The following is a 19374-nucleotide window of genomic DNA, read 5'->3' on the forward strand; positions in this document are numbered from 1 at the left end:
ATATCTTGACTTCAGCAAAGCTTTTGGCAAAGTACCACATGACATTCTGATTAATAAACTAGCTAAAAGTGGGCTAGATGGAACAACTATTAAGTGGATTCACAGTTGGCTACAGAAATGGACTCAAAGAGTACTTATCAATGGAACCTTCTCAAACTGGAGAGAGGTACCGCAGGGCTCAGTCCTGGGCCCAGTGCTCTTCAACATTTTTATTAATGATTTGGACGAGGAGGTGCAGGGAACGCTGATCAAATTTGCAGATGACACAAAATTGGGTGGGATAGCTAATACCCTGGAAGACAGAAAAAAACTTCAAAGTGATCTTGATAGGCTGGAGTGCTGGGCTGAAAACAACAGGATGAAATTTAATAGGGATAAATGCCAAGTTCTACATTTAGGAAATAGAAACCAAAGGCACAGTTACAAGATGGGGGATACTTGGCTCAGCAATACTACAAACGAGAAGGATCTTGTTGTAGATCGCAAGCTGAATATGAGCCAACAGTGCGATATGGCTGCAAGAAAGGCCAATGCTATTTTGGGCTGCATTAATAGAAGTATAGCTTCCAAATCACGTGAGGTACTGTTCCTCTCTATTCGGCCCTGGTTAGGCCTCATCTAGACTCTAGAGTATTGCGTCCAGTTCTGGGCTCCACAATTCAAGAAGGACGCAGACAAGCTGGAGCATGTTCAGAAGAGGGCAACCAGGATGATCAGGGGTCTGGAAACAAAGCCCTATGAAGAGAGACTGAAAGAACTGGCATGTTCAGCCTGGAGAAGAGAAGATTGAGGGGAGACATGATAGCACTCTTCAAATACTTGAAAGGTTGTCACACAGAGGAGGGCCAGGATCTCTTCTCAATCCTCCCAGAGTGCAGGACACGGAATAACGGGCTCAAGTTAAAGGAAGCCAGATTCCAGCTGGATGTCAGGAAAAACTTCCTGTTAGAGCAGTACGACAATGGAATCAGTTGCCTAGGGAGGTTGTGGGCTCTCCCACACTAGAGGCCTTCAAGAGGCAGCTGGACAACCATCTGTCAGGAATGCTTTAGGGTGGATTCCTGCATTGAGCAGGGGGTTGGACTCGATGGCCTTGTAGGCCCCTTCCAACTCTGCTATTCTATGATTCTATGATTCTACCTTACCTAAACCCTGCTTGTTAAACTGCCAAACTGGCTTCTTCTTCTATCTAATCAGTTTAGTATAAAGGTGCTTTGCATAGCAAACTAATTGGTGATCATTTGCTGGATCAGATTTAGAACATTTCTTAAATGTGTGGACAGCCACAACAGTACCCCAGACTTCAGGTACTAAACCTGCTAAATAACAACGGCCTCTCTAGTTTGTGCGGTTTGCAAAGCAGTGCATGTGGAAGGGAACCCCTTCTCTACGAGCCATTAGCTGAGCACATGCACAACATACTACAGAGAATGTTGTCTGTTATGGGAGCCCCACGCCGTCTTCCATGTGCTAGTAGCACTTCACCTCCTAGAGTTGCATGTACATGCACTTGTGCCCTGATAAGGAAAATGTGTTGGATCTATATATTAGAGATGCTTAATGGATCTCTCAGAGCAGGTAATGGCCAGTGCATTCCTATGACCGTGTGCAAATACAGCAAAGGGCAGGAGCGGAACAGGCTCCACAGGCTCTATGGAAATCCCCTCCAAGGGACACAGCTTGGGGGCAGAAGGGGCTGGATCGAGTTTAGGCCAGTTTCCAGGAGCATGTTAGAATGAGGGAAGTCCTGCTCCTCTCTCACTGGCACTTTGATTATAAGAGCCTTGCAAAGCTGTCTACATCTTTCTCCCTTTCCCCTCCAAGGTCAGAAGAAAGGCAGAGAAAGCTCCTTCATTGATCCCCAGGCTCCAAACACCAGTGAAACAATACCCTACTCTTAAGGGCTACCACTGCAAATACAGAAATATAATAATAGAAAAAGTCACCTGCGAGAAGGGGTGGGGCATGTCAGGAGGCAAGATGTGGGCACAGTCCTATTGCTCCTAACGAGCACCTAAAGGTCACAATCAATCCAGGTGTGGTTTCTTTAAGGCCCTGCCACAACACTCTCCCTGGAGAGCATCTCCTGAGGTCCATTATTGTTTCTGGCAGTGTCTGGGCTCATTGGTGCTTCTGAGAATACCTGCCTGCTCTGTTTGTTCGTTCTTTCTTCTGGGCTGGGTAAGGCATTCTCAATCGCTAATAAATTTATCTAAGAATGCAGCAAGAAGTCCTCTTGCATGCTTACTGGGTTTCCAAATATGGTCCTGAATGTTTTCCCCAGAGCCAATCAGGATCTGGGAATGTATTTGGGAAAAGGGTGGGTCTGCTGAACACCCACAGTCAATCAGTGTACTTGGTGGTTGTTTTATTCTTCCCATTCCTGATGGGACTGGAGGAAAGGAAGCAGAAGAAACAGCCTCCAGAAGGTAGGTTGTTTATTTTGTGACCCCCCACTTTTTTTCTATTTGTTAACACGCTTTGCAGACATTGTCTTAAAGTTAATTTGCCTCAGTTTCCATTTTCTGTGCAATGGGTTGCTGCTGCTGTAGTTTCGAAGGGCTGCAGTGGTTTTCAAAAGGCTGCAAAAGTACCCCTTGCCTCTGCCTGCTGTTAACTTCCCTGCTTTCCATCCTACCAGCCCCAATAAGCACCAACCACACTGGATCAGAGAGACAAATATTTAAAAGAATTTCAGGGAATGAGTAAGGGAATGTGACACTGACAAAACTGAAATCCAGCAAAAGCAGTGAAAGAATTTTGTCCTGCAATTAGTCTGACAGCTTGTCCTACTCTGGCTGGATCAGATTCTGTGTTAAGCAAATAAAGGAGTGAAGCAAATAGCCCAGTCAATAGGCAAGCACAAACTTAGGTACAGAGGTATCAGCCCAGCATGGAATCTGTTTAAGGCAGAAGTAGTCAGAATACAGGCAATGGTCAGAGCACAGTATTACCAGGCAAGTATGTGGTTTCCAGAAGACAGGTTTGAGGTGCAGCCATGGTCAAAACACAGGAAAGTAGAGAAATGGAAATGCAGTCCAAAAGCAGAGCTAAGCAGGCATCCAGAGGTCAGTAGCACACAAGTTCAGTCACGACAAGGTTAAGAAACCAAGATACTAGAGTTGAAGGTAAGACATTGTTTCCAGCAGTTAGTAGGCTCTGACTGAAAGCTTATACAACCATAGCTTGCAGAGCCCCACCCAGGGCTCAGCTGCAGTTCAGTACCAGCTGCCTGTAAAAAAATTCCTATTCATAAGAAGGGCTTTGTTCACAATGAGGCCGTTACTCCTTTTCTGCAAGTGGGCACTCCTTTGTCTGGCCAGGGTCTTAATGTGTATCTTCAGGCACCACAGTCTTGGGGGCTGGGAGGTGGCTTGGGATCACTCTCTGACCCGGAAGTAGAGCTTTCCATCTTTTGAAAACTGGTCAATTCTCCTAAGGGCCCAGGACCTTCTTGGACAGCCCCAGAATCACCTGAAGCAACTTGCTCCCTATGGACAACAGGCTCAGGAAGCTATGGGGATTCCCCAGGAGGACATCACTTCCCTCCCCATGGTCCTCCTCTAGCTGAGTTGTCAGATATTGGAGAAGGAAACAACAGATGAACACCTGAGGCACTCTCCCAAGATTAATCTTCTGGCCTATATCCCTTCCAATCTGCTGCTATCAAGAGTCCAACGTATGGGCAATCTCATACTCAACCTTCCGATGCACTGTGAGGGGAAGAGGAGATGGTGGTTAGTCCGGGAAGGGGGGTTTGGGGAAGCCGGGGATCAGAAGGGAGCAATGACATACCAGGTGAATATGTAAAGCTGTGGGGGCGGGGACTGGAGACAATGAGGGTGACCTGCACCAGTCTAGAGAATGGGCTGATAAAGCAGGCATCCAATTTGCAAGTGGGCCGACATTTTTGGCTGAAAATATTCAGATCACATCTTGCTCCAGCAGGCAAAAGCCATCAATGATCTTCACTACTACTGAGTTACCTGTGTGCTGGTCAGTATCTAATGGGACTTGTGAAGACTATGTCCATAAAATTGCTGAATGCACCAGAATCAAACACGGTTTTATACACACACACACACACTAACTATATTTATTTATTTATTTATTACATTTATATACCGCCCCACAGCCGTAGCTCTCAGCCTGCCCAGGGCACTGGAGCTTCATGGGTATCAATAAGTCTTAGGCTGACCATATGAAAAGGAGAAACACAACTGGGGTGCTGAGCACTCAACCACAAAGACTCACTCGTGAAAGATAAAATAGATGCAATCTATTACAAATGTGGGTGTTATACACAGAATTCTTACATATACAGTTTGTAAAAAGTATACAAAACACTTTCTCCTTGCTGATCCACCGCCTTAACCCCTCCAACGAAATCCAACAGTGCAGAAGTTTCCACTATATAGAAAATAAAGAAAATAACAATAATACTATATACTATACAATAAAAATAACACTAAAGTCACAATAACAAGTTACAAAACATCATACGGGAAAAATATTTTTGTAGACAAGGTACAGAATTGTATCACCCTACACATTCACTAATTAGGGCATCTTAATAAGCATTATCATATCTAGGCATCTAAAAAGTTCTAGGCATCTAAATAATACAGGTGTCCGGTACAATTCCCGTTTCGAAGAGCCTTCATCAGTTGGACACTTATTCAAAGAAGGTGCCGTGGCTGTATGTTTAGGGTGGAGCCCTCCAACGTGAGCACCTTGTAGTTTTCCTGTTTAGATCAGCCACATAATGCTCTCATGTGTGGGGTGATACAATTCTGTACCTTGACTACAAAAATATTTTTCCCATAAGCTGTTTTGTAACTTGTTATGTAAGAATTCTGTGTATATCACCTACATTTGTAATAGATTGCGTCTATCTTATCTTTCACGAGGAGTCTTTGTGGTTGAGTGCTCAGCACCCCAATTGTGTTTTTGCTATTTCAACCACAGGCTTCTATTTTTTCTACATATGAAAAGGAGGACAAGGCTCCTGTGTCTTTAACAGTTGTCTTGAAAAGGGAATTTCAGCAGCTGTCATTTGTATATATGGGGAACCTGATGAAATTCCCTTTTCATCACAACGGTTAAAGCTGCAGGTGCCCTGCCCTCTTTTAAATCTGGTCACTCTAGTATAGCTCCTGCACTTTCACCAGGTTCTCCATATATACAAATGACACCTGCTGAAATTCCCTTTTCTATGCAACTGTTAAAGATACAGGAGCCCTGTCCATATGGTCACCCTAAATAAATGGTCCAGAGAGGTGAGGCCTATTAGTGACATGACCTTGGTCCATGGGCCCATGTAGACAAGGGAGAGGCAACATTTGTTGGAACCATGGGTAAAGTCAGTTTGGCAGAACAAGTGGCTGCACAGTGCCCACATGGCAGAGGCACAGGCCTGCTGGCCAGCAGCATCTCTTCTCAACAATCAATCCAGGTCAAGCCACAGACTACTTCCTACATGCTTGTTTGATTTCTCAGGTTAAGAGAAAAATTCAACCTGGAACATTTAGGGTAAGATTTGTGAAGAAAGGCTTTATTTGACTGCAACCAGTCAGGGACTCTAGTCATTTGCTCTGTTACTTTACTATTTCATGACTTGACAGTTTTTGGCAAATGGTTTCATTAAAGCACTCCAATATTTTTCCAGTTCTCAGGTAACAGTTAATGATAAAAGTAAATTGTGAATTTTTGCTTCTAAGGCAAGTTATCATTTTATTGCCTTCCCGTTTTGTTTCTTTAAATAGAGCATGGTAACAGAGAGGAACAAAGTTTGGCTGCCAGATAAAGAAAATTAAACAACTAGATTTGTCATTCTGACCAAATACAGAAACGAAATCACATTCCAAAGTGTTTGTTTTACTACATGCTTTAACATTTATCATAGCTTGTATAGTTTAAGACAACCTTCTATTATTTATTATTGTTGCATAGTGACACCTTGAATTTACTTTATGCATGGATGGTACTACACACCATTGTATTCTTGAGAAATATTTTATATTGTTAATTAGAGACTTTGTGTCCTTAGTATTGTAATGTTTATCATATCATATGTGGTTTAAGACAACATACTACTGTTTATTATTGCTATATAGAGGCATTTTGAATTTGCTTGGTGTACAATTGGTACTACACCAAGTGTGCAGTCTAGGAATCCTCCTGGACCCTGAACTGGGGAAGCCTAGGTGGAGGCCGGGTGCAGGAGCGCATTCTACCAGCTTAGGCACAGAGAGGATGGACCTTGCCTTCGTTATCCATGCACCAGTCACGTCCAGGCTGGACTATTATCATGAGCTGTACCTAGGGCTGCCTTTGAGGATTGTTCAGAAACTTCAGCTGGTGCAGAATGTGGCTGCCCCTCGAGGATTGGTGGGGGCAAGGTGATTTGAGGACACACCTAGTATTTGCTAGCTGTGCTGTTTCTGAGCCCAATTCAAAGTGTTGATTTTGACATTTAAACCTTAAATGTTTGGGACCAAGTTACTTGAAGGATCTCCTTCACCATATCATCCTGCCTACACTTTAAGATTTTTGTGAACCGCCCAGAGAGCTCCGGCTATTGGGCGGTATAGAAATGTAATAGATAAATAAATAAGATTGGAAAGAGAGGCCCTGCTCATTTGCCCACCTGTTTGAGCAATTAGATGGGTGATCACACGTGAGAGGGAACAAGCTGCCATTGGAGGTCTGCCATGCGCCATTATTGCAGGCTTTTAAGAAGGCCTTGAAAACATATTATTTTACCACGGCCTTTTCATTAGATGGCTACTGTTGTTGCTGGTTTTATAGTTGGCTTTTATTGTTTTCACTGATATTTTATTGTGTTTGTTTTTATTGCTTTTAATATTTTAACTGTTTTTATGTATTTTATTGTTGCAAGCTGCCTTGGGAGGGCTTCTGCCCTGAAAGGTGGCCAAGAAATGTTTTAAATAACAATGAATAAATAAATACATCCTAATGTAGTCTTAAGTAGCATTTCATACGTGTTAAATAGATCATGAGTGTTTAATGGTACTGTTGCACGTATGAGTTAAACCATACACATAACATATTTTAGATACATGTTACCATTATATGCTGGTTATAGTGAAACATAATGTGTACAGTGTGCCACAATACCCCTTAGGTTGGTACTTTCTTTCAAGTACTATTGTACGCCTGACATATGATTTATATATGTGAGTTTTGGGGTGTGAACACTACACATATGTCTGGAGTAAATGGTTTATACTTTCAACTTTGAGTGCATAATATTGCTCCTTTGTATAATATGCCACTTTTGGGGGTCCACTGATTTGGTGTGTGTCTAGTAGCCACTGATATCCTTATTCTCCATGAATTTCTTTAATTCCCAGTTGGTGGCCCTCACTACATCTTGTGGTAGAGAATTCTATAGTTTATGAACTACATGAAGAAATACTTCCTCTTATCTGTCCTGAAGCTCCCAATAACCAGATTCAAGGGATCCTCCTCTTTACCTTTAATTTGTACAATTAAATTTACCTTTAATTTGTAAATTATATTGTACAATGCACAATATAAACCTAATTGCTGGTGACATGCTGCTGCTGTTCTTCAGTAACCCCAAAGTGGCTGTTCCCACCTTAGAAACACTTTGACCTGCAAATTAATCCAAGAAGCCTCCAATATTTATGAACTGAGGCAGCAGCACACACAAGAGCTTTGGGGATACAGGCCAGTGGTCTTGATGAATGAATGGGACCATGTTGACAGAGGGGAAACAAACTGTATTCACTTCTCAATTAATTTCCTAGCCTTGCATTCCCTGGGCAAGTTCTTGCACGTTGCCTTCTGCTGCTTGGGTTTCCAATCGTTTGAGGGAATGTACATGCATTACCATCTCATCATCATGTTAGGCGGTCTCTGCTATCAGTAAAGACCCTCCTATACACTGCTCACCCCATCCCCCCAGTTTGTGATCCCTCCAAATGGATGCTGAAGGTTACAAATAGATCGCTTTTGTCTTTTACTATTGGAGATATTTAGTGGTTCTTGATATGAATTGATGAATGTAAAAATGATTTTATTTTTGACATTTACCACACATTCATTGTAAGTATCCTTTGCCAATAAATGACAGAAATGACGATAAACATTGGTCATTTACTGAGGGTACATGGTTAGGGTTTTAATGTTAGAGTTAGGGATTTAATGTTAAATATCAAAATTTACTGATGTTTCCTGCTGCCCTCCATCCCAAATCTTAAATATTACTCATAAATAATGTTAACTAAATGCCAGAAAATTGGCATAAAATCTAGATATTTCCTACATATTAATTTGAAGAGCAATTGCTTGTTTTATTTCCATAAGAACATTACGTATTTCTGTAAGCATATTATCCATACTTATATGTTATACATATTACTGTACTTCAGACTAACTTCAATGCAGCTGCTCTTCCAAATTGTTCTCTGAACATGGAGATCTGTTCCAGTTTGCCCAAAAGAAGCTGTTCCTTAGTGAGTTTTTCACAAATAATCAGATCCCTCTTCTCCTCTTCTGCCTTTTTCTGAGCTTCCTTCAACAAGGCTAAGCGTTCTTGCAGCTCCACTATTGACATCTCACCAAGAACACCATGATTAGGAGTCTTTAGGAAAGAGAAACAATTAAGAAAAATAATTTTGGTATGCCTTAATTTACACCAGAGGTGGGCAACATACAGCCCACGGGCCATATGTGGGCTCCAGTGTGGTCCCTGCAGCCCCCTCGCACCACTGAAATTCGTGATAGCAACCCCCTCCCCTATTGATTTTCCACTGAAATTGGTGGCAAACTGCTACAGAACACTACAATGGCCAAATTTTGCTTATTTTCAAAAGTCACTGAAAATCAGTTGAAAATTAGTGGGGGTGGTTTTTTTGCCACCAATGGCTCGCCATCAAATTCCACAGGGCAGCACCAGGAGTGCAGCCCATGGGCGGAATCTATGGAGACAAAAATGGCTCTCAGAATTCCCAAACTTGCCCACCCCTAATTTCTACACTAGCTAGTGTAAACTTTGACTTGTTTAGAAGTTACATTTGAAGGTAAAGATATTGCTGAGAGCCATTCCTGGGTGAAAAAATTGTAAGTTATAGCATTTGATACCAATTGCTTTAAGGCCTTAGATTGCTACAGCTGACCTGTTCCAATTGGTTCCCAATGTCCTGGTTTACCCTTTCATTTTTTTACTATTATATTGATAGCATTTGGATGATCAATACATTGGCTTAATAAGCAGATATGAAAAGGCCTCTGCATGCACATGCAACTACTTCATTCTATTTCATTAAAACAGAACATTTACTATATTTCAGTAAAATTTTGAGTCTGTGATGATGTCTGTCTATTTAGATTTGGCTTGGTCATTATGGTGTCTCAAATGAAACTGGTCTGAGTTCTGAAGCTAAACAGGACCAAACTAACAGGCAGTACATCTGAACCAAATGAAAAATACTGTTTTACATACATTCTTTTGTAGAAGGATTCCTAAGCCTTGGTAGAATCCACCATGTTTATATTCCTTTCAAGTTTCTGGAAAATCTCAGTTTCAAACGCTTGATATTATGGATGGTATTCAGCTGTGTCCCAGAGCTATTGCTAATGATGATGCACTAGTATAAACCAATGCTTGCACAATATAACTAGCGTTTGCTAGGGCAATAGGGAAAAGTGATCTTCCACTGAAATTTAGCAGCAAATCACAGCTTTTTCCCATTTCCCCTAGCAAACACTAGTTATGCTGTGCACATGTTGGTTTACACTCATGCAATAACATTAGAGATAGCATTGGAATGTAATTGGATACTATCCTGCATTTGTAAAGCTGCCAATTCACACATTCTACTGGGTACTGAAGTCAGCAGGCAGGTTAGGGTGGTGCGATTGATGTGCAGCCTCCTACTCCTTTACATGTCTGTTTATCTTCAGCAGCATTGTATTATTATTATTATTATTATTATTATTTATTTATATAGCACCATCAATGTACATGGTGCTGTACAGATAACACAGTAAATAACAAGACCCTGCCGCATAGGCTTACAATCTAATAAGTTGTAGTAAACAATAAAGAGGGAAGGAGAATGCAAACAGGCACAGGGAAGTGTAAACAGGCACAGGGTAGGGCAAAACCAACAGTGTAAAGTCAGAACAAACTCAATATTTGAAGGCTATAGGGAAAAGAAAAGTTTTGAGCTGAGTCTTAAAAGCAGTGATTGAGTTTGTAGTTCTCAAGTGTTCTGGAGGAGCGTTCCAGGCGTAAGGGGCAGCAGAAGAAAAAGGACGAAGCCGAGTAAGGGAAGTGGAGGTCCTTGGGCAGGCGAGAAGCATGGCATCAGAGGAGCGGAGAGCCCGAGCGGGGCGATAGTGTGAGATGAGAGAGGAGAGATAGGCAGGAGCTAGGCAGTGAAGAGCTTTGAAGGTCAGTAGGAGAAGTTTATATTGGATTCTGAAGTGAATTGGAAGCCAATGAAGAGATTTCAGAAGTGGAGTGACATGGTCAGAGCGGCGGGCCAAGAAGATGATCTTAGCGGCAGAGTGGTGGACAGAGACCAGCGGACTGATGTGAGACGAAGGAAGGCCAGAGAGAAGAAGGTTGCAGTAGTCCAACCGAGAGATAACCAGTGCGTAATGCAATGTGTTGTAATGCAACACAAAGGTCCATCATTTTTGGGTTGTCTTTTTAAAAACTGAGCTATCAACCTTTTTAATATGGAGGCAGAGTCCATTTCACCTCTCTTGACAGTTCATGCTCACACCCTGGATTTCTTCTCATTTCTATACATCTTGAAACTATTTGAGTACCTCAATTATGTTCACCTTATATTCAGTTACTTCTTTTCTTAAACTGAAGAACTGCAAGAATAGGTTCACTATAATATCCTGGATTTATGGGGCAAACGCAAAAATAATTCATAATGTAATGATACTACATCAGAAAATAAACACGTTCATAAATGATTGTGTGAACTGGATCTCACAGAAATTCTGGATTTAGGTTACAAGATTCTCCTTGAGCAAAATGCATGGATAAGAGTGGAGAAGTGTGAGAGGGTAGAAATCAATTTAGATTTAGTCTCTAATATAAATTCAAGAGTCAGTATGATGTACAGTAGCTAGCATGCTGGGTTTGGATGTGGGGATGTTCAATTCCCCCTCAGTTCACTGGATGCCTCCAGGAGTGTCACTATTTCTCATCCTAACTTATCTCATACAGAAATTCTAAAATTAAATGTTACACTGAAATATATGTAGGGAGATCAGGATATATATCTAACCAACAGATACACAGAAAGTGCTTTTTGCAATCATTTTCTTTATGAGCTCACCTGTGTTAAGTCAACAAACTTGTTCTTTAGGAATGGTAGATACTCAATAGCTCTTATTTGTTGAATTAATTCACATCTTTTTTTGAATTTCTCTTCTTCTTCTTTTAAAGCTTGAAGCAAGATTACCTGGCTTTCTTCAGACACTTCCTGAACTGCAGGAAAAAGGAAGGATGTAAACTTCACCAAAGGTGCAAGAGATAAGTTTTATTTATTTATTTATTTATTTAGAATATTTATATACCGCTCCCCATTGAAAAATTTCGGAGCGGTGTACAATGTAAAATGAAAATAAAACAATAAAAACAGTTAAAACAAAATTTAAAAGAAGCAATAACAGTAATCCAAGGCTGCATGTTAAAGAAAGGCTTCTTGGAATAAAGATGTTTTCAGGAGGCGCCGAAAGGAGTACAAGGTTGGAGCCTGCCTGACCTCCAGAGGCAGGGAATTCCACAGGGGGGGCACGTCACCACACTGAAGGCTCTTCCCCTGGTGGATTCTAATCGGAGGATGGATCTAGGTGGAATCACCAGGAGGAGACCCTCAGATGACCTCAGTGACCAGGCAGGTTGGTAGGGGAGAAGGCGCTCTCTCAGGTATCCTGGTCCTAAGTTGTTTAGGGCTTTGTACACAAGTACAAGAACCTTCAACCTGGCCCGGTAGCGAATAGGCAGCCAGTGCAGTTCCCTCAGCAGAGGAGTTACATGCTGGAAAGGGGCAGCTCCAGACAACAGCCGAGCCGCAGCATTCTGCACTAGCTCCAGCTTCCGGAGCAGCTTCAAGGGCAGCCCCACATAGAGCGCGTTGCAGTAATCCAATCTTGAGGTTACCAATGCCTGTACCACCGTGGTCAAGCTATCCCTGCCCAGGGGAGGCCGTAGTTGGCGAACCAACCGAAGATGGTAAAAGGCACTCCGAGCCGTGGCGGCTACTTGAGCCTCCAACGACAGAAATGGTTCTAAGAGTACCCCCAAACTACGAACCTGTTCTTTCAGAGGTATAGTGAGATAGTAAGTAAATTGGGATGGTCGTGAATTCCACCGAAAGTAGGAATGGAGTTTTCAACATAGGTTAGACATACCAAAATCTATCTTGCTTCTCTGTTGCTTAGGAGTCAGTGCTTAGTGTCATCCATGTAGACCCAGATTTACAGTTTTATATTCCTGTCTGCCGCTGCAAACTCATCTACAATGCTTATAAAGCCGCATGATAATTGAGTGTTTCAGAAGCATTCAGATATTCAACAGGTGTGAAGGCTGGGATGTAAACTTCTGTGTGGAAGTTTGCAGATGCCTCTTAGCTATCCTAGTAGCATTGGAAACTTACAGAAATCTTAGTTATGGAAACTTTGGAAACCAACGAGCCTTCCCACCCATTCCCCACAATTTCATACAGAAAATAGTTGGATAATTCATGGAATTTTGGTTCTCGTGTGTGTGTGAGAGAGAGAGTGAGAAAGAGAGAGAGAGAGAGAGAGAAGAACCTATACACCAGTTGCTGGGGAACATGGGTGGGAGGATGCTGTTGCACTCATGTCCTGCTTGTGCGTCAACAGCTGTTTGGCCACTATGTGAACAGAATGCTGGACTAGATGGACCTTCGGTTTGATCCAGCATGGCTCTTCTTATGAGACTGAAGACACAAGAATGCCTGATTTCCCCGAGCTGTTCCCCAGACATTTCACCAAGGTTTTAAAGTTTCTAGAATTACAGGAGGACCATAAAGAGAACAAATGTTCTTAAGGGTGCCAGGTAAATTGGGATTTCCGCTAGAGGACACAAGACCATCCACTACCCCCTCCTTGAAACCTTTGATAAAGTCAAATTGTAACTGGGCATGGGATATTCCCTCCTGATAATTTTACCAAAAGTCTCGGGGAGGGCCACATTTTCTTGCCACAAAATTTTAAATGCTAAATCAGGAGGCCATGGATTTCCGGAAAGTTCCAGTAGTTCTACTACCTCCTTATGGAGGGTTTATGATTCCCATGTTGCCGATGCAGGTGAGGATTTGTCAAATTTTCTGTTTTGACTAGAATGTGCTGATTGAGAATTAGAGTGGGGAAATGAAGTAGTGCCTAGCAGACTGCATGAATCCAGCCAATTTATGCTGTAAAGTGTTTACTGGACAGACGAGATGCCTTGAATGACCTGTTCCAACTTCTCCAGTCTGAGAAACAGCCATTGCAGCAGCAAGGAATGTAGACAGGCCCAGATGAAGTTCTCCAGATGAGATCATTAGAAATACAAGATTAGCTGATGTCATTAAATTTGCTGACATTCATTTGGCTGAAGGCCTCAGCTCCCTGCCATAACTTTAGGATTCTTTCTGATCAGAGTGATGTGCAGCCCTTGATTGTACCCTATGGATGCTCCCATAGGTATATCTGGGCCACATCCAATGCTGGTTACGCCGTTCAAGAATTAAAGCAAAGGGGGTGGGGAAGGCAGTGCTCTTCCAGAGCATCCATGCAGCCTGATTCCTCCTCTGTTTGCTAGGCAAGGCCAATCTGGGGAACAGGGTGGCTCCTCCCGCTGGAAGAGATGCAAAAAGTCAGATGTGAACACTGCCTAGTTGTTCCACGAAGAGGCACTATCCTGTGGTGTAGAATGCTCAGAACTGTTTTTCTAGACAAGACAAGGCTCTCTGGAGATGTAACCTTGATTTGACCAAAGAGGACAAGCTGAGAAGTAGATACTCTGAAGATGGAGGTGGGTCACCTCTAAAACCATGAATTTGGAAAAGACTGGAAGTTGAGGCAAGTCCAAAGGGTCATAGACATGCTGTTAGAATTTGAGGTAAGGAGGGTCAATGGACACATGTAAATATGCCTCCCTAATGTCTATCAATGCTAGAAGCTCTCCAAGGTATAGGGCATCCTTGATGGTACTTAAGGTTTCCATCCAAAATTTGTGGTATGTAACAAACAAGTTAATTTACTTCAAACTTAGGATGACCCTCCATTCTTCCCCCTTCTTCTGGACCCTGAAGAAAACTGAGAACTCAAGATAAACTTTCCCCTGGGGGAAGTGGCTCTGTCATCACTATCTTGATGAAAAGTTGAACGGCCTGGGCAACGATTTTCCTCTTAGCTGGGACTTTGGTGGCAGGGGATGGTAGGAACCTGCCTCTGGGACTGTGATGGTAGAGGGGAAGGACTGAGTCTTGGCTTTAGAGTGGGAATGGGACCAGGCCAGCTTGAAATGTTGATAGTTTCTGGAATGGAACGTGCTCCACATTGTGTTGAAAGAAAGGAAAGGAGCAACTAGGTTGTCTCCTCTTTTCCTTCTTGTTAGAAGTCAGCATTTGTCCCTGCGTTCTACTAGATTATCTTTAAGTCTTTCTTCCCGAAAGAGCCAAGCACCCTTAAAGGGTACTGTGACCAAGTTAGACCTGGAGGGTTTCTCAAAATTCTAGTTGTTAATCTGGATTGATCAACTGGCCACAGTGATTGCTGGAATGGCACAGGCTGTGAAGGTAATGTGGAGGCAGAAGTTTAAGCCCTGGCCAGCTCAAAGATTAATTCATTTCTTATTCCTGGGCATATAAGACACAAGAAACTTCTATAACTGAGGAATTTTCAGCAGGAACCCTGCCCATATGCACATGGGCCTAGCAGGCTTCCACCTATTCCCTCAGTTCCTTGAGACCCTCCTATTGCAGCCTTAGAACTTGGTACTAATATTGATATTGACACCAAAGCGAAAATGGTGGGTGGGTTGTGCACAGATGACCACTCAAGAACTATAGTTGCAGGTAAGCAACTTCTCTTTCTTCTTCATGGTCTCTGAGCATCACACGTATGGGCTCTGCGCCTGCACAGAGCTGCTTTTCGGGAAATGTCTAAAGCTGAAGAACACTCTTTTGGTGGTAACCCCTCCTCCACCGCTCTTCCCGGATCGACTTCAAGGGATGGGCATCAGAGATACTGTGCTACAGTGGTTCTGGTCCTATCTATGGGATCGTTTTCAGAGAGTAACATTGGGTGACTATTCCTCAGCCCCTTGGCAATTGAGCTATGGGGTGTCGCAGGGCACCATCTTGTCCCCAATGTTATTTAACATCTATATGAACCCGCTGGAAGCATTCATTAGGGGATTTGGAGCTAAATGCCATCAATATGCTGATGACACACAGCTCTTACATCCATCTCTCTTGCTGGAGGTCCAAGATATGGTCTTGTGAGGAGGACTTGCCAGGTAAGGGGAACGCGGCCCAGACAGTTAATGGCTGTGCCATGCTCCAGTCCTCCTTGCACCCGCAGGTTTGTTGGTTGCTCTATCAGCCAGCCCTCAGGCCTCCGGATGCTGCTCTTAAATGCCATAATAAGACCTCCTTCATCCACGACTTAATTGTGGATGAGGCAGCCGATCTGGCATGTATAACCGAGACCTGGGTGGGTGAGCAGGGAGGAGTCACCACCATCGTACTTGGTTCAGCATCAGGGTAGACTTGAGGGCCGGGTTTGTTTGTTTTTGCTGTGGTCTATAGGAATTCCATCTCCCTCTGCAGGCTCTCTGTCCATGTGATTACTGGTCTGGAGTATTTGCACCTTGTGTTGGGTCAGCGGGACAGATTAGGGATTCTGTTGGTGTACCGCCCACCCTGCTGCTCAACAGACTCCCCAGGTGAGCTGACAGAGGTGGTCTTGGCTGTACTGCTGAGATCTCCCAGACTGTTGGTTCTGGGGGATGTTAACATTCATGGTGAGGGCGCCTTATTGGGGGAGCTCAGGATTTCATGGTCAACCATGGGACTGTCCCAACATGTCATCAGCCCAACGCATGTAGCAGGGCATACTCTTGACCCGATTTTCACAACTGGACATGGAGATGGTGATCTGGAAGTGGGGGACCTTACATCAGTCCCTTTGTCATGGTCAGATCACTGCTTGCTGAGGTTTAGACTTACAGCAGCTTTCCCCCTCTGCAAGGTTGGGGGACCTATTAAGATGGTCCACCCCAAGAGACTAATGGATCCGGATGGTTTCCAAAGGGCTCTGGGGAGTTTTCCGGCTGATAGCGCTGGCTCTCCTGTTGAAACCCTGGTTGATCTGTGGAATGCAGATAGTTGATATGATTGCTCCTGAGCGCCCTCTCTTGAGTAGAGCTCATACGGCCCCAGAGCTGAGAGCAATTAAACAAAATAGGAGACGGCTTGAGGGCAGATGGAGATGAACTCCTAGTGGATGCAATCAAATACTGGTAAGTGCCTATAGTAAGGCATATTCAGGGGCACTGAGGGCAGCAAAAACCCAACACTTTGCTGCCACTATTAAATCTTCAATCTGCCGCCCAGTGGAGCTTTTCAGAGTTGTCCAGGGGCTATTACATGCCGTCCCCAAGGACATGTAGAACTATTTGAGTTGTCAACCCCCGAACTAGAGTATCAAATTCATTCATTGCTAGGTGGCTGAGAACTTTATTCTTTTTCTACAAAGCAAAATATCTGTATATAAGACAGAAAAGCATCACTATGTATTCCTTTGCAGATTTTTCCCCCTACAAAGGGAAGGAATCCCCCAATGGAAGTCATGGTCCATCTCTTAAGGCAGGGTTCCTCACTGCGGTGTCTGCAGGCATCTCCAAGGATGCCCGTCAAGGAGTCCCCACGTAGCACTATCGGAAACCCACCCACCCGGGTTTTTAAAAAACTATGTGTGGATTTATATGAAAAGCATACAACTTTCTAGCAATTATACATAGGCGTCAATCAAAATGGATCAAATGTTTAAATAAGAATGTATTTGAAGGTGGAATCTATATACCACCCATTCAAATACTGAAAGTATAGTAAGGTCCTCAAATCATTGCATTATAGCAGGTCAGTGTTTATCCTTCAAATGTTGTAATATCAGTCATTTAGCTGTCAAAAGGGCACAAATAATCCACTTACGCTATGAAGCAGGCAAATAATTTTAAAGAGTGTATACACCAGTGAATATTAAAGACTGTTCCAGTACAAAATTTATCTATGTAATAACCTTCCCCACAAAAGAAGCAAACTACTGGTCATTGCCAAAACATGTTTTTTTAAAAAAGTATTAATTGTATTGCACCGCCAGCAATTAGCCGAATTAGACAATCCCATATTAAAGAGACTTTGTGGATCTAATAGACACTTTAAAAAAAAAAGACTGAATAAAATGCTGCCTAAGATCCATAGGTAGACACCAGGTAGACACCAAAGTGGTGATCCACTAATTAGGCATTTTGTGGTGGTGCCTACACCAGTTCCTCAAATTTCCAAATGTGCCCACAGGTCCAAAAAGGTTGGGGAACCCACCTTAAGGGTAACAGTCACCTCTGCGGCATATAGATAATATTCCTCCATCAAGTTAGCATGTTAGGCAGCCACATGGAAGTATGCATACACTTTATCAGATCGCAAACTGAACAAAATCCTTACCCATCCCTATGCTTGTGGCATAATTTCTTAGTGATCCTGCCTGGTTACCATGAGGCCCTTTCCACATGTTAAAGACTTCTCTACCGCCAAAAGTCCAAGAACAGAAATTTATAATAAATCTACATTTTCCTTTTCTTTTTCTCACTCCATTTCTCTCTGTTGAAGAAAAACTGCTTTTGGAAAATAACTACAGGTTTACACTACTAATACCTATTTGGCGTTTGTATTTTTGGAGCTTCATCTGTGCTTGCTTCACATTTTTGCGACCTTCTACCACCTGCTGCACCGTTTTTTTCTTTTCCTTCCTTTCTTGAAGATGTCTTTCTGAGCATTGATGACTCATTTCTGCTTTCTAAACCCCAAACAAAATCACAAGTTAATAATGATTGAAAGCAAATAATACAAGTTACAGGAAATCTGTCAAATTTCATTGAACAAAGTTTTTTTAAAAAAAATCTGAGCACTTGACATTAAAATACTAATCTTCTTTTAGTTAGATATAAACTTGAGATAATGGGGGGATCTACACTACTGCTTGAAAGCTCTTTATAACAGTTTTGACAACTGTTGGGGCCCAGGACACACTGCATATACAAGTTTCAAAACATTTTTAAAGCACTTTAAAAGCAGTAGTGTAGATCCCCCCTTATTCGAGTTACGGGTAAGAAAACAAGCTCATTTTTTAAATTATTTGCTGCACATTGCTGAAGATGACAAATGTACTGCTAACTCATGTAATAAAACTATAGACCTGTAAAATGTTTGTAGTGGTGTGTGTTTTCTAGAGGGGCATTTTTGTGTGTGTGAAACTCTGAAAAAAAATCACAGAGGCCAGGAAAAAGGAGTATGTTTTTCCTTCATTCTTTTAGCCTTACTCTTTACACTTCCTGTTTCCTTGCCCCAATACTATTAAAGATATCTTGTGACAGTAGCAGCCTTCCACATACATATCATTTAGTGGATGAGGAACTGCAGGTATGTGCAGCCAAAATCCAAGCGCAGATACTATATATTCACACTGCATTGCTTTCAATATAGGACCCTCATATGTTCACCTCGATCCACACTACATTTGGATTTGGATCCACATCAAAATCATAGAGTAAGAAACATCCCTGGAGGTCATCTAGTCCAGCCCGCTGCTCAGTGCAGGATTGGCATTGCAGGTTCCAACTACAGCATCCCTGAAAGATGTCATCCAGCCTCTGCTTAAGTACATCCAGTGAAGATCAATCCACTACCTACCAACGCAATCTGTTCCACTGCTGAACAGCTCTTACCATTAGTACGGTTCTAATGTTTAACCAAAATCTGCTTCCCTTGAGTTTCCACCCATTCATTCTAACCCTGCCCTCTGGAGCAACAGAGGACATAGTATTTGCATACTGCTATCATGTCTCCCCTTCATCTTCTCTTCTCCAAGTTAAATATACCCAGCTCTTTCAACTGTTGATCATAAGACTTAGTTTCTGTCCAAGTTCTCCTCCTGGTCACCCTAGTACTGTGCCTATTTCTGGTTGCACAGAACTAGGCACAGTATTACAGAAGGAACTTGATAGGCACAAAATAGAATAGAACTATTAATTCCCACGTTCTGGATATTATGCAGTCCAAG

At 42.6% G+C, this 19374-nt stretch overlaps 1 protein-coding gene across 1 annotated transcript in view; it reads right to left on the bottom strand.

Moving 5' to 3' along the window:
- The window catches only part of CFAP99 (cilia and flagella associated protein 99), a 118319-nt gene that overhangs the window by 8546 nt on the left and 90399 nt on the right, over positions 1 to 19374 (bottom strand). The window contains exons 11-13 of the mRNA XM_063125899.1: positions 17970 to 18111; positions 11355 to 11506; positions 8427 to 8632 (exon numbers count right to left, since the gene is read on the bottom strand). Coding sequence (XP_062981969.1) covers positions 8427 to 8632; positions 11355 to 11506; positions 17970 to 18111 — 500 coding nt within the window. The remainder of the gene's footprint in view (positions 1 to 8426; positions 8633 to 11354; positions 11507 to 17969; positions 18112 to 19374) is intronic.

The sequence above is a fragment of the Elgaria multicarinata genome, chromosome 5 (assembly GCF_023053635.1).
Source record: "Elgaria multicarinata webbii isolate HBS135686 ecotype San Diego chromosome 5, rElgMul1.1.pri, whole genome shotgun sequence".
In the NCBI taxonomy this organism is placed as follows: domain Eukaryota; kingdom Metazoa; phylum Chordata; class Lepidosauria; order Squamata; family Anguidae; genus Elgaria; species Elgaria multicarinata.